General features: G+C 39.7%; 1 protein-coding gene across 2 annotated transcripts in view; it reads right to left on the bottom strand.

The window, feature by feature from the left end:
• Positions 1 to 14,957, bottom strand: part of Trio (trio Rho guanine nucleotide exchange factor) — a 334,617-nt gene that overhangs the window by 19,637 nt on the left and 300,023 nt on the right. For both annotated transcript variants that reach the window (XM_026392392.2, XM_077800023.1), the window contains exons 38-47: positions 14,660 to 14,808; positions 13,449 to 13,515; positions 11,439 to 11,542; positions 9,325 to 9,394; positions 6,829 to 6,918; positions 6,176 to 6,268; positions 5,449 to 5,499; positions 5,171 to 5,248; positions 4,129 to 4,320; positions 1,718 to 1,895 (exon numbers count right to left, since the gene is read on the bottom strand). In XM_026392392.2, coding sequence (XP_026248177.2) covers positions 1,718 to 1,895; positions 4,129 to 4,320; positions 5,171 to 5,248; positions 5,449 to 5,499; positions 6,176 to 6,268; positions 6,829 to 6,918; positions 9,325 to 9,394; positions 11,439 to 11,542; positions 13,449 to 13,515; positions 14,660 to 14,808 — 1,072 coding nt within the window. The remainder of the gene's footprint in view (positions 1 to 1,717; positions 1,896 to 4,128; positions 4,321 to 5,170; positions 5,249 to 5,448; positions 5,500 to 6,175; positions 6,269 to 6,828; positions 6,919 to 9,324; positions 9,395 to 11,438; positions 11,543 to 13,448; positions 13,516 to 14,659; positions 14,809 to 14,957) is intronic.

Raw genomic sequence — 14,957 nt, 5'->3', positions numbered from 1 at the left:
TGTTAAGAGGCTTCCTGGCACCAGAAGCCCTTCACAACTGTGCAGGCCCCAGCCTCTCAGAGGAGTAGGCAGAGAGCGAAGAGGCGGCTGCCCCTGCCCCATTCAGGATCTTTATTATCATCATCATCATCACCTACATTGCACGGCATCAGTAACCTTCAACATCATAGCCTAATCATGCTTGCAGTATGGGGCAGTTTATTCTATTTTAAAGATAATTACAGAAGCCCGGCAATTTCCCAATCTTCTGTGATGAACTGGTGTCTAATGCAACACTTAGGAACAATGTTTAGAAGACCTGTATTCACTCACAGCCAGAGGATCCAATTCTATAGCAAATGAAAACAATTATTAGCCAGAATTGGACAGAAGAAGACTGGAGTGGATACCCAGGCAGCTGATTCCCACTGGGCTAAAAGGGCCACATGACTTTAGATTCCCTGAGTGCTTCTGTTCCTGGCTTTGGAATGTCATGCAAGGTGTAGAAGTGGTTTTCTTAGGACAGAGACATTACCATACCCTCCTGGATTGGGGCACAAGTATGGAGCATGGAAGCTAAGAAAAGGACACAGAAAAGAGAATTAACAAGCATACAGATGCTGACTCAATTCTCCAAGCTTTCCACTGATCACTAAATTCAAGCCAAGAGTCACAAGGAGATGACCACGTATGAAGGGGTAACTAGTGCGTCCTGTCTATTTTGGTTTTACAGCTCCTCTATGATCACTTGAGTCATGGAAACTGGGAAGGGTAAAACTGTGCCTTGTTTTGAATGAGGAAGGGAGGTTTGGGTGTGCAATACACTTGCCAACATCTCCAACATCCTTGGCAAGCTCCATCTTACATCTTTGTGCATCCTGCTTCCAGGGACAGGGCAGTACAGATTCTGTACTAAACAGAATGGAACAGCACAGCTGTGAGGGAGCTTGAAGGCTGCTCCAAATCCTGACTGCCACCAACAACCGTAGGGACTCTGGGCAAACTATTAATCCACTTTGTGTCTCAATTTCCTCATCTGTAAATTGGGCACAATAATAGTATTTGCCACAGAAAAATGTATGTTAAGTTCAGTCATTATTTTTAACATGAATGGGAGACAGATGAGAAACATAAACATGTACACTAGGGAAAGAACATATGTGGAAGACCAACCTTTCATGTGACTGAGTCACACTCTCTGGCTGGGTGTTTTGAAGTGTCCAAGTAGCAGAAATGCAGCAGGACTTCCCCACTCTTCTTAGGTTCCAGGGATGGTGTTGTGTCTTGTGCATGGGTGTGTCTTGCTACAGCCCATGGGTGGAGCTATGCTCACCTGTTCCTTTGTAATATAACCCCTTGCCCTGTTTGGGATAGAATGTTCCATGGAAATACCTTTTGTGTGTCCCCTTGGGTGTGACCTACCTAGATGTCAGTCAACCTGACAGCAGACATCATGAAGCTAGACTTAGCCCCCTGAAACTCGACCCCTTGCCTCATTTGAATGGCTTCTCATCAATAAAAGGGGTCAGCGCGTGCTCTCTCTTTCTCTCTTCCTGTGGACCCTTAAGGTCAGAGGAGCCGTCACAGCGACCCCAAAGAAAAAGGTATTTCTGTCTCTTGTGTGGTTATTTCAAGAAGCCCGGTCAGCCCAGTTCACCTGGAGTGACCACTGAGCCTCTTAGTCATGAACAAAACCCGGCAAACACACACATACACACAATCACAGAACACACATTACCATTTAAAAAATTGCGCTGGTTTTCTAAAATTTGGTTGATTTCATGGATCCATGTTTGCCGGACACTTGGATTTGATGAATGCAAAATGAAGGTCTCTACCACGTCACCTGTCCTTGATGTCAGAGCAAATTTACATGGATCATTTTCCACATTTTCCTCCAGGCAAAGGCAACTCACCTTAAAAAAAATCAAAGCATTGTTCACAATAGCTAAGATGTAAGAGCAACCCAAGTACCCATCCACCAATGAACAGATAAAATGTGGTGATGTGTGCAGTGAAGTACTATTCAGCCTTGACAGAAACAAAGGCTCACGTGCATAGCCTTCCCATGCAACGAACACAGGTTAACTCTGGAAACTTTCTGCTGACAAACTAAAGTACAAGAAGCCAGACACAAAAAGTCATTTATATGAGGTCCCAGAATAGTCGACTCCATGAGACAGAGAGTAGAATGGGGCTGCCCAGGGCTGGGGTAAGGGGACAGTGGAGATTTAGTGTCTAATGGCTACAAAGTTTCAGTTCTGTAAGAAGAAAAGAGTCCTGCAGACTGAAAGTGGTGATGGTACAACAATGTAAACACACTTTTAATATCACTGTGCTATATGCTTAAAAATGGGTAAGAAGGTAAATTATATTACATGACCTTTACTCCAATACAAAAATCAAAGCACATTTATCCCCAGTGGCCAAGTACAAAATGAATTTCATCCTTTCAAAACATAAACAACTATTTTTTGGTTGAGCTGCCATTTTTACTGCCTCAGAAACTATTATAGGTTGAGTACCCTTAAAACAAAATTTGAAACTTTTTGAGCACTGACATTACATCACAAATGGAAAACTACACACCTGACCTCATTTGATGTGTTACGTCAAAATGCAGGCACACTCAATATATGGCATAGCACTACCTTCAGGCTGTGTTTAAAGTGTGTGTGAAAGTAAGTGAATTTTGTATTTAGACTCAGATCCCATCCCCAAGATATTTTATTGTAATATCAAAACCAGAATATGCAAATAACCTAAAAACCAACCAACCAACCAAACAAACAAAACTCCTTAAAATCTGAAACACTTCTGGTCCCAGGCATTTCAGATAAGGGATATTCAACCTCTATCATGAAGCTTTTCAATGTCTCACTCAGTTACATGGAGATCATCAGGAGCTGAATGTTTTGATTAATAGCTTAAACAATTTACTAGAAATGTGGACCTGGGACTGTTTAAAAAAAATCCCTCTGCAATGACCAGTGTTTATTCCTTACTTGCTTTCCCAGGAATAAAAGAAGATACCACTTAAAAAAATTTAAATATCAATTAAAGATAGGAAAGTATATGTGCTATCATGATTAAAATACAGAAAATAATTATAGAAGAAGCAAAATCCATAAAATAACAATGAGAGAATTTCTAAAGTGCTGGAGCAATTTTCTGTCTAGTGACTTGTGAAAAGAACAGGTGGGAGTTCTGATGGGGGTTGGTGGGTCATCATGCACAGGGGAGACCATGCTTCCAGAACCTCAGAGGTAGAGGTCTCCAAAGGCTAGGGCTGGGGTCTTAGAGGTGGCATGAGATACAGATACAGGACTGTAATTCATCTCCTGGTGAAGGCAACCACTTCCTTCAGCTTCTTGGCCCTGAAGCCTCTGCAAGGTATTACGGGTAGAAGGCCCTAAAGCCCAAAGGCTGAACCCTGGACAGATCTGCTCCAGGTTCAGGCACATGGAGGCTACAATGTTACTAGTGTGCTGAGAGGTCTTCAGGGACCCAAGTGGCTTTGTGTAGGAGACACTAACAAAGGGAAACTTATCTCCCTTCTGACCCCAGGCTGCATTGCTAAACAGGAGGGAAGGAAACTGGGGGAGATACTTGCATCTCCTAAGGCCTATTTGCTGGGACTCAGCCCTCTTCTGCTCTTCTCTGTCTCACCCTCAATTTACAGATTTAGGGCTATTTGCAATAATTTTCTTTGTCCATTTATTTGTCCCTCTCTTCCATTAGAGAGCATGCTACATGAGAGCCTGGAGGGTAGCTGACTGGTCCATCTCTGGAATTCCATGCCTAATGCTGAGTGCTCGGTACTTCCTTGCTGAATGGAGGAAAAGAATAAGACACAGAGCAGCTATTTTCTCTGGTCAAAGAGTGATACTCCAAAGCTGTGCTTCTGAATTTAAATCAAGGTTTTACATGGTCATAGAGAGGTGGCACACAAACACTACCCAGTGAATGGCTATGAGACACAGGTATGTGCAATACATGAGCAGTTCCTGAATACAGAGAGTGGAAAAGGGGGTCCTAGAAGATTCTCCAGATATTTAATAAGCCAGAATATGTTGTCATAAAAAGGAAAGTAAGATGGGTACATATTTCATGTTGGCACATAAAAAAACTTCCACAGACACACATTACCTTGATACTGTTCTTAAACAGGAATCCTGGCATGGAGAAGCCCTTTTTTTTGTCTAGTGGTTCACTGAATATGACGATCTGTTCAAAGAGGAAAACTCGCCTCTCTTTGCAGCGAGGCAGAAGTCCTGCATCTTGGTCTGTGACCAAAAATGTGTCCTGCAAGAGCAGTTTACCCTGGGCGACGATTTTACCCTGAAAGAATAAAAATGGGGCAAAGGAAGGGGAAAAGAAAACATTTCACTCAAGATTATCTAATTTTCTTTAGATTTCCTCTCACAGAATACTATATTTTTCTTTTTTTCTTTCTTTCTTTTATAGTGATGAACTCCTAGCCTCAAACAGAACGATTATATAAATAAAAGTCTTGCCAGCTTCTGCATAACCACTGGCCTCACTTAAAACTGAAGAGTAGGAGTGGAGTCTGAAAGTCTTTTCCAGCCTAGAACCATTGCTCTCTCTGAGCAATCCTGAACCAGCAGCAGGAACAATCATACACATACTCAGAGTCTGTGTCTTCAGAAGCCCTCCAGGGAAGCTTGTACATGCTAAATCTGAGAACCACAGTACCAAAACTTTAAACCTAATTCTCTGGCAAAACAGGGACAAGGCAAGTAAAAAAATCCCATCTCCTTACTCAAGAGCCAGGAAATAAGGATTCTGCTCTGAGCTTATCTTCACGATATGTAATGAGTAATATGAGTCTGGTAAGCCATAGGAAGAAAGTCTGTTAGGCTGATGAGGAAAGCAGTGACCCAAAGTCAAGCTCTCAGGGATGCTGAAGGGTAGGGGCCACCTGGGTCCTACTGCATCCCTAGCTACCACAGCATTAAACGCAGGGAAAGGAAACTCAATTCTTGTGATGGTAGAGGTAGAGGGCCCAAAAAGAGGTAGAAAGAAAATATCAATCAGGTTGAGTAAAGTAGGAGAAGACAGAAGACTAATCAAAAAGGATCTACTCTCTAAATGTGGAAAGAAATAATGCAGAACAAAAGAAAGGGACAGAAGGCAGAGGAGCCCTTTCAAAGAACAACAGCTGCATTACGTCGAATCCTTGCAGCCTCCCCACGTTCATCATGTCGTTGCACCGCTTTGGGACTATGCACATGACTTCCACGGCTTTCTGTGGGTGCAGAGAAAGCAGAACATAAGTTCAAATTCCTTGGGAAAAATCTGAGGGCTGCCCCTCCACTGCACCAAGTTCAGTTCCTCTCCCTCCCCATCCTCTGATGAGTCCCCGGGGCAGGCCAGACCCCCATGCTGGGGATACTCGGGGAAGAGCCAAGGGGAGGTCTGCATTGATACAGCCAGGACGCAAAGTACCTCTAATTCTGATGTGTCCAGACTAGCTTTTTTGGAGTACTTAAGGAAGTCCTGCAAGGAAAGTAGAGAGAAGGACATGGTAAGAGAGGTGAGGACCACAGTGTGTCATATAAGGCACTGGGCTCAGGGCTGTAGTTCTATTTTCTCATTCAATTCTCAGAAGTACCACTAAAAGGCATCCTGATGGCAAAGCCACTCCAAATCTGATGGTTCCTGCTCTACTCCAAGATGGGAGCTTGTCCCTCTTGATGTCCAGGTCCTAAGTTTCATGTGGTGCCGCCTTTAGTTGTGTTTAGTAATTTAAATCAATTCAGGGTTATCACTAAGTGGGATACGCAGGGAATAAAATAAATAAAACAGAGTGGGATACATAGGGAATAAAAATGTAAGTTCATCCAAGGCTCTAAGAAGACTAAGAAACATTCAAAGTCGACAGAGCTGAAGAAAAATCATTATCCTTCCAAGGAAACAAGCTTGTGTTTACTGACATTTGATCCAGAAACTGAGGTAAATGAAAAACCGAGATGGCAGTGTAACGTGTCTTATTGAAGTTTTAAAAATTTACTTTGAAATATTTAAAATTAGAGGTAATGAGGTAGCTTCATATTTCTTGCAGAAACAAACCACTTTCCTCACCTGCCAATCCCGGCCTTCCCCGCCCCATGGAGACTTGTTCTTTCACCAATCTTACTCCCCAGCCCAGGGCTTATTCCCTGTAGCCCCTCACCTTCAGCAACAGCTGGTACTTCATAATTCTCTGCACAGGTTTGATTAACAAATCTGTGAGCTGCAGTCTGTGGCCAAGGCGCTGCTTTAAGTCCTGTAGATTTAAATGAGAATAAACTGTCTTAAGTGTTGTTCATTAAAAAGCAATTTTTCATTCCTTGTAATTGTCAAAAGGGCTGACAACAATACTGCTGATAAAAACAGTAAGAAAAATAGCCATTTCTAAGGATTTCTGAGTTTTACACTTTAACCTTTGTGAGCAGTTTTTCAAAGAAGTTTTTTACATTTGTTAAAAGACCGTTTTCAATGGCTTTCTTTTGTTCATACAAATGTATTTGTTGTTTTTAAATTTTTAGGCAAAAGTTTTGCTCATGAATTATTCTGAATTTGTAATGAGCTTTAAGTTTATGCCAATAAAAACACTTATTTTTAAAGATGATATCCCCTGAATGGCAGGGGACATGACCATAGACTTGAATTCATACTCATTCCTCTGACGTAGAGGATAGAAATGTAGCTTCAGAATTCTTATTGCTCAGGCCAGTTTTCTGAAGATTGCTTTGTTTCCTGTGAAACCAATGATACTTAAATTTTTAGAACTCAAAATGTAACAAAAAATTCAGAAATAGTTTCTGTTCCTATCTTGGGTCTTACCTCAAAAAAGGTATCAATGTATTCTGAGACAATGTGCTCAGACTTTGGTTTATTTTGACAATAAACTATGTACATGTGCAACCTTCTCTCCTAGGAATGAAAAAGGCAAACAGATGGGTTAAAACAATTACAACTGGAAACTCAATCAGAATATAAGAACACATGCATATTTCAGCACATTCATAAAGGAAACTTCTTAAAACAAAGCTGCATGGCTGAGGCTCTCAGGAGCACATTCCACGGACACAACATCTTTGTTTGTATGTGGTGCTGGGGATCGAACCTGGGCCGCATGCATGCCAGGTGAGTGCGCTACCGCTTGAGCTACATCCCCAGCCCGGCTCAGGAGCACATTCCAGACTCATGACACGGGCTAGTGTTCTGTTGGTGGCTAGAAAACAGACCTTCATGATTGTTCCCCCACACAGACCACATCCTTTACAGTATTAGTAAATACCAATGCCAGCAAAAGAACACACTTCTTAATATTGAACTAAGAATTATTCCCATTCCTCCAAGTCCTGCCAATAGTCCTGTTAAGCCTAGCTATTCCTAGCAGACAAGAAAAAGCTCCTTATTTTGGGTAATACTGGGGGTTGAACCTAAGGCTTCACACACTCTAAAGTGCTCTACCACGGAACTACATCCCTACCCATTTTTAAGAATTTCATATGGAGACAAGGTCTTGAGAAAAGTTGCCCAGACTGTCCTCCAACTTGCCATCCTCCTGCCTCAGTCTGGAGTGGCTGGGACACAGCTAGAAAAGTTTCTGCACACAACTAGAAAAGTCTCTTTAATCTCAAGTCCAAAAGACAGGAAAAAATGTGGACAGTGAGCCTCCCTTACTGCAGCAACCCTCAGAGTGTGGTGTGCAGCCCTGGCGGTCCCTGAGGCTTTCAGTAGTTCCATCAGGTCAAGATTCTTTTCAAAACAGCATTAAGATGTCCTTCGCCTTTGTCACCATGTTGACATCTGCACTGATATGCAGAACCAACAGTGGCACGGTGGCAAGTGTTCCTCACTGCTACAAATTTACAGCAAAAAAATAGATAGCTTATCTTCAGAATATCCTGGATGAATAAGAAGTTACTCATTTTATTAAACTCCACCAGGAGTATACAAGTTTTTAACATTCTTGTGACAAGACAGAAGTCTGCATAGTGCTTCTGCTTATATAACTGCTTTGAGGGAAATCACCTGAGGGGGTTGAGTTGCAGGCTGAACCAAGTGCCTTTTTTTTTTTTTTAAATCTTTTATTTTTTTTTAAATACACGACAGCAGTGGAATGCATTACAATTGTTATTACACGCATAGAGCACAATTTTTCACATCTTATTACATATATAGAGCAGTGGAATGCATTACAATTCTTATTACACGTATAGAGCACAATTTTTCACATATAAAAGTATGTTCACGCCAATTCATGCCTTTATACGTGTACTTTGAACCAACTGCTTTTTTTATAGGCCACCAGAGTGTTGGACATAAGCTACAATTCTTTAAGCTTCGATATCTAGTAGACATTTTATTGAACATGGATAAAATAAGCCTGTCATTTCAAGGTGAAAACCTGGTAGTGAGTGTGAATAATGAAAATTCCAGCTTAAAGCAAAAAATTAGAATTTTGGAAACATGTCTACCACAAAAAAACTTGATAATACTTAAAAGACTTCTAAAGCACAGGTAGCAATGTTAAAAATGTGATTTTGGGGATAAAATGATTAACACCTGAAAGGTTTGCCCAAGTCAGTCTCCTAATGCCTGAGGCAGGATGTCACAAGACCTAGCCTAGGACAAGAGCACTGAAGTGCAAGAAAGTCCAACAGATTTAATGTAACTTCCAGGGAAAAGTTCACCAGCAGGTTTTTACATTACATGCTGCAACTAACCATTAAGAAATGATCACTAGTCATATTTTGGTGTAGTACCTAAGAAAATTTCCTGCAGAGGCTATTAAGATACTTACCTTGTTTCTGATTAACACCTGTGTGAGTGTGGATTCTTTTCATATACTTTAACCATAAAACATACAGCAATAGGTTGAATGCAGAAGCAGACATGAAAATCTACTTCTATTAAGCCTGACAGTAAAGATATTTGCAAAAATGCATAAATGCTTGTCATTAACTTTTTAAAAAAATATAGTGATCTTTCCTCAAATAAAACCTCAATGTTAATTCATTCTCCTATTTTCGATATATTAGCTACTCTGCTAAGTCCTCTATGCATCTTCCTCAAATACTTGTCTACCTGCAGACATGTCAAAAGTTTCCTTCTTTAGGCCTGGCTCTGTCCCATGACCAACCAGTACTGTTATCAGCCAAACAGCCAGCTGGGGCAGGACCAGAAAAGCAGATAACTCACTCATCGACACTGTATAGTTTGATTTCATTCTTAACATATGCATTCTTATAAACTATGAGTGATTTCTTCTTTAATCTGTTGGCTAAATACAACATCAGACTGGAATGTAAATAATGCCTTTGAACTTACGTGTTTCACAAAGAGTGATCCTAGTTTTTCTGGATCTTCGAGGCACTTCTCTAACTCTCCTAAAAAAAAGCTGAAAACAGGGAATATATTAAAGCCATTTCCTTGGCTTTCTAAGTTTGGATTAAGGTTTACATTTTCAAAACAGTCTTTTCAGACACAGGCAGTTGATAAGAGCAAAATTTATATTAAACTAACATAAACCACACAGAAAATATTTGTAGGAACATAAAGCAAGAAGAGACACAGCTGTAAAAGACAAGGCAGAATCAGGCTCTCCTCCACTGGCAAACTTCCTTTTCTTGTCTGAACATTTCTTGTCTCACTTTCTTCAAGGACATAAACACTAAGATTTTTGACTAAATACTGAGTGAAAAATAAATGTTTCAAAGCAATGAATTCATTTCACTTCTGAAAATTGGTCTTCACACCTATGAATTTTACATTGACTCTATATTAAGTTTTAGAGGCTCAGATCAGATAACAGATATAAAACACTATGTTACCTGTGTCAGCTTTCTGAAGTCTTGTCAAACACCATCAAAATCAAGTAGTAGGTTATAAATACTAGCTCTCATTAAGATTAAATTAGATATAATCAGTACAAAATACTAGTAGGATTTCTTCATTTAATATGTATATTCACCTAAACTACCACTTGCATGTTTATATTTATACTTGGTATTTGTTAGCTACAAACCAGCATGGCAATGTGAATTCTGTAGCACTTGCAGTTTTAATATCCTCCCAGCTCTGTAAATGCTATGGCAGGCAGTATCACTGGAAGAAAGTTCTTTGATCATTTCAGGAACAAATGGGTTGCCTCCCCATTCCCCATCACAGTCTTAGCCTTGGGAGTAGAAGACTAAATAACAAGATTGAATATTCCTTTTAAATTGGTTTCACTGGGCTTTTGGTAAGTCTATATAGTTTATACATTAGAGTTACATACATATTGGAGTGTTATTTTTAAAGTTGGCCAATCATTTGTTTATGAGTAACAATGAATTAGGCATTTTTTAATATTACTAATTTTAGTATTAAATATTACTAATATTAAATATTGCTAATATTTAATATTACTGGTAATATTAAAAATAAGGGAACACCCATACCTGGATTCAAAGGTTTTATATTCCATTAGGAGGGATAAGAAGAGAATTCACAAAATCGTTCCTGATGTACACCACTGCAATCCCTCTTTATATCTGTACAATATTTTAGTCTAAAGGGTACAACTGTCTCTGCTTTCTGCGTACAAGAGAACACACCTGGTTGGAACGTGCAGGCCTAATGAGAACAACACCCCAGCCTCAGCTCTGGAAAGAAAGGAAGGCTCTGTCTGTGAATGCAGCTCTGGCATGTAAAGACGGGACAGCAGGAGGCCTGACCAGGTGAGTGCAGCTTGAATGTCCCACAGAATTATCAGCGGCTAGCACTAAGCAATCCCCAGATGTTTAAGGATTTTTAAAATTATAAGAAAAGTGACCTGAAGGGACAGGTGTGTGATGGAAAGCTCCAGCAGGCCAAGGGACACTATGGTAGCACCAGCTGCCATGTGGCTCTCCTCCTGGTTAGGACAGATGTGTACTGGAACCAAATTTGATTTTCTTGGGCAATCATTAAACTGAATTGGACAAATGAATGTATACAAAAGCCTCTAAAAATAATTTGTATTTAGTTAAAAGATAGCTGTACTTCTACTTATAAGAAGATGCTGTTCTAAATGCTTTTCAAGTATCAACCCAGTATGTCTTCATAAATCCCATGGGGTGGTGTAGATGAAACAGAAACAGGATGTGAAGCAAATAGTTTAAGGTTGTGACTTGGCCATGGCCCCATTGCAGGTGGCCTCTGTGAGGTGCTTCTGGCTACTCCCTGACCTAAAATTAGAGTGTGGACCAGCATGAAAAACATAAGACTCCTGCCCACACATGAATGCGACTACAAAACATCTTGGTGCATCAATATGTCCTTTGTGCCAGCTTCCTCTGTGAGGCTACCTGGGTAATAAAATGAGATGTATCTGTGATCTCCTTCACCACTGGGCTGACCCGACAAGGTGAGTAAGTGTGGATGCTTTGCATACTGTCAAGCATGATATGTGCTCTACATACTCTCTGTGCCAGTCATAAATCTGATGGATGTTGCCAAACACAATCTTGTCTTTTCCCTTCATGTCATCAGGAACACCATCTTCTTTCATAAGTGCCATGTAGCCCTGTAATGGAAGATGGCAGCATGAGATTATTTATGGAATGTTTGAACCAAGTAATGGATTATCAATTAATAGTTCCAAAGAACAAGTCAGACAATATGCATTGTTTTAATTTAAAACAAACAAAAAACTGTACATAAAAAGTGTCCTTAACTGTTATTTGAAATATAACAGTCATTGCTGTAATTTTCTCTTCTGGAACTATTTAGCATTCATAGATCAAAATTCTTCTAAGGAACTGAAATAGTTTAAATAAAGATAAAATTATTTCATAAAACAATCTGATTGGATATTAAATATTTGATTAGAAATACATTTTCTTATTTATCTCAAAGACAAATATTTGATAACAAAGATTTTCATTTTTTTGATGATTATATACTCTGTGAGGAATTAAACAATATTCTTTTCATAAATTGATTTTTTAACCACAGTGGATGAGACATGCTATTAAACTTGCTTTAAAACTTCCATTTAAATCAAGTGGGATTCAGTCTGTACAAGAACCTCTTCAGTATTCAAGTTACTTGTTGAGAGCCACAACCAAAGGGGACCCACCAAATTTCCAGCTGCCAGCAAACTTCCAGCTGCCGGCTGATGATTGGCTCACAGCAGCCCCAGCAACATCTAGCTGATTGGCCCCCAGCAACATCTAGCTGATCGGCTCCTCTGTGGTGATGCTTATTGGGCTGTTTCCCTGCCCTTTCAGACCACGGAGCTGCTCAATGGGAGACTTCTTTGGCTCCGCCCATGTGACCCAGCCAATCGGCCTCAAAAGCAGGAGGTATGGGAGGTGGAGAGGCTGGTGTTGGGGTGAGTGGCTTGTGGGAAGCCGGTGGTGGCAGTTGGGCTCTGAGGGTTTTTTCCTGAGGAGCTGTTTTGTTTGGCGTTTGTAGTTCTAAAAATAAAGTTAGTTTCTTTTGACAAGTGGCTCTTGAATTGTGCCCAGCCAGACTGTGGCAGTTACTTGCCTCACAGTTAAAAATGACTGCAGAAAATTCAAGCATGTTGAATCTTTTGTTACACCATTAACTGTAAAGTGTATTAACTGCAATACTGAAAGAATAAATGATACTATTATTTACTGGAAAAGCAGCTTTTTGATGAATTAAGTTTATTAATATGATTATGCCCTTAACGTACTAGTATAAAAAGCTTGGTTGTGCTATGGTTAAGTCTTCAGCACCTTCTGGCCAATGAAACTGGCAACTCTGAACATATATGGATTCTGGGTAAAACTGAATCTGTATCTGAGCCATATGAAGTTCTTCAACTACTAATGTCATTTCTGTGATGATATCCATAAATTCAAGATTTTCATACGTAACTACAAAAATGGTTGCATGTAATTTAAAAATTTACTTAAAAAAAAAAATCATACCAGTTGGGCGTGGTGGTACACACCCACAATCCCAGCAGCCCTGGAGACTGATGCAAGTTCAAAGCCAGCCTCAGCAAAAGTGAGGCACTAAGCAACTCAGTGAGACCTTGTCTCTAAATCAAATAAAAAATAGGGCTGGGAATGTGGCTTAGTAGTCCAGTGTCCTAGAGTTCAATCCCTAGTACCTCCCACTCCCCAAAACACCAGAAGAACACACTAAGATGTACTAAGCAAAAAAAAAAAAAAAAAGAAAAAAGAAAAAAGGGCTTTTCAATTGAATATTGATTCAGTTGTATGTGTACTGGGACCAAATTTGATTTTCTTGGGCAATCATTACACTGAATATAGATTTGCTTGTAAAGATAACTGGCTAAATTTTAACTCTTGGTAAAATCTGTTGGCTCCTGTTTGTGTGAAAAATGTTTTTAAAGCTTTTGAGAAGATAAAATTATGAAACTGTCTCAAGTGATACTTCTCTGGACAGCTCTTAGGATTGATACAGGTTGCTAAATATTTGAAAGTACATACTTCAACCACGTAGCCAAGGTCTCGTACATAGTCACGCTCTGTCTCCACTAATTCTTGCAAGACGTAGCTAGAAAAATAGTGAGAAAAATGGGATTTACAATCGAAATGTTTTGTTTTCTAAATGAATTTGTCTACACTTTTGCTTTTGTCAGAATTATATGGTAATATATCAGATTTACACAACTAGGTCTTAAATTCTTAAGTGTCCTAAATCACTTATACATTCAGGTGAGTGACCCACAAGAGCTCTGAAGGTCAAAAGACACTCAGACACATGTTCATGGGGGCAATCAGGGTAAATGCACTCTACTGGATTCTGACTGCATATATAGAACAAAAAAGAGAAGTTTAGATACAACTTTGTTTTAAAGGTATGACATTAAGGGAATCTTTCTTTAAAAGGTTGTTTTAAGCTTCAATGGACATGAGGAAAAAAAATTTAACCCAAATGTTTAAAGTCTTGGGTCTGAACACATCATTTGGCAGTATTAGTATTTGAAAATTTCAGTAAGTAGGAGCACTCAGGTGATAGAGGCCAACCCACTGATAAGTATAGCAAACAATCTCAAGTGGCCTGAAAAGATTCATGTGTTTGCTCATTGTTTACTTGTCTGTTAATTTGCTCATTCATTCATTAATTCAACTAACACACACCTGCCACCTTCTGTGTGCCCTATGCCATTCAAGGCTACCAAGTAAATCAAGTCTCTGCATTCATGCAGCCTAGTTCTTTTTTTCCAAGGGCAAGTTTAAACCTCTTGTAATATTTTTCAGTAAATATTTTCACCATAAGCGGCTTTGCTGGAACTGAGAAACAGTGCCACCACATTATTTGTGAAAAATATTCAAGCTTTTGGGACTAGTTCTAATTTTATGTTGCTTTCTTCTTTCACAATTACTATACAAGAGAAGGCAGAGGAATTTCAGGCCACGAGTGACAGAAGATGTTCTTGTCTTGCATCATTTTTTACTTATAATGTTTAATAGACAAACAAACAAGTAGAAAACAAAAATCTGGCTTACTGCACCCCTGAGGCTCTGAGTGCTTCTCTCTCTCTCACACATATAACTGTACAGTACTCAACAAGAGACCCCAAAACTCCTTTTTGCTAATTTAGAGACCAATTCCAGTCTCATTTTTGAAGGTGACACCAAGACAAAGTCAGGAGGGAACTTGGAAAATAATGAGAATGAAAACATTTCTGTCTTACTGCCTTCTCTTTAAAGAGCTGGATTTCCTTTCTTCCATCTCATCAATGGGCGAGGAGGAAGAGAGAAGGGAATTGTCTGATGGGTTGAAGGAGGGGCTGCTGCTGTCTCCCTGGTCAACGAGGAGGGAGCTAGGACGATCCTCCAGTGCCTGGAAGAAATGTAGATAACCAACAACCGTTAGTGCCTACAGTCCATGACAGGCTGAAATTAGGGTAAGAAAATCTTAAATACAGAAGATGTGTTTTTGTAAAACCATAAAAATGTATATTTTTATGAAATTACACATTATTTAATATC

This window comes from Urocitellus parryii, chromosome 1 (genome assembly GCF_045843805.1).
Source record: "Urocitellus parryii isolate mUroPar1 chromosome 1, mUroPar1.hap1, whole genome shotgun sequence".
Taxonomy (NCBI): domain Eukaryota; kingdom Metazoa; phylum Chordata; class Mammalia; order Rodentia; family Sciuridae; genus Urocitellus; species Urocitellus parryii.
The sequence above is the reverse complement of the archived record's forward strand: the minus strand, read 5'-3'. Positions and strand labels throughout refer to the sequence as shown.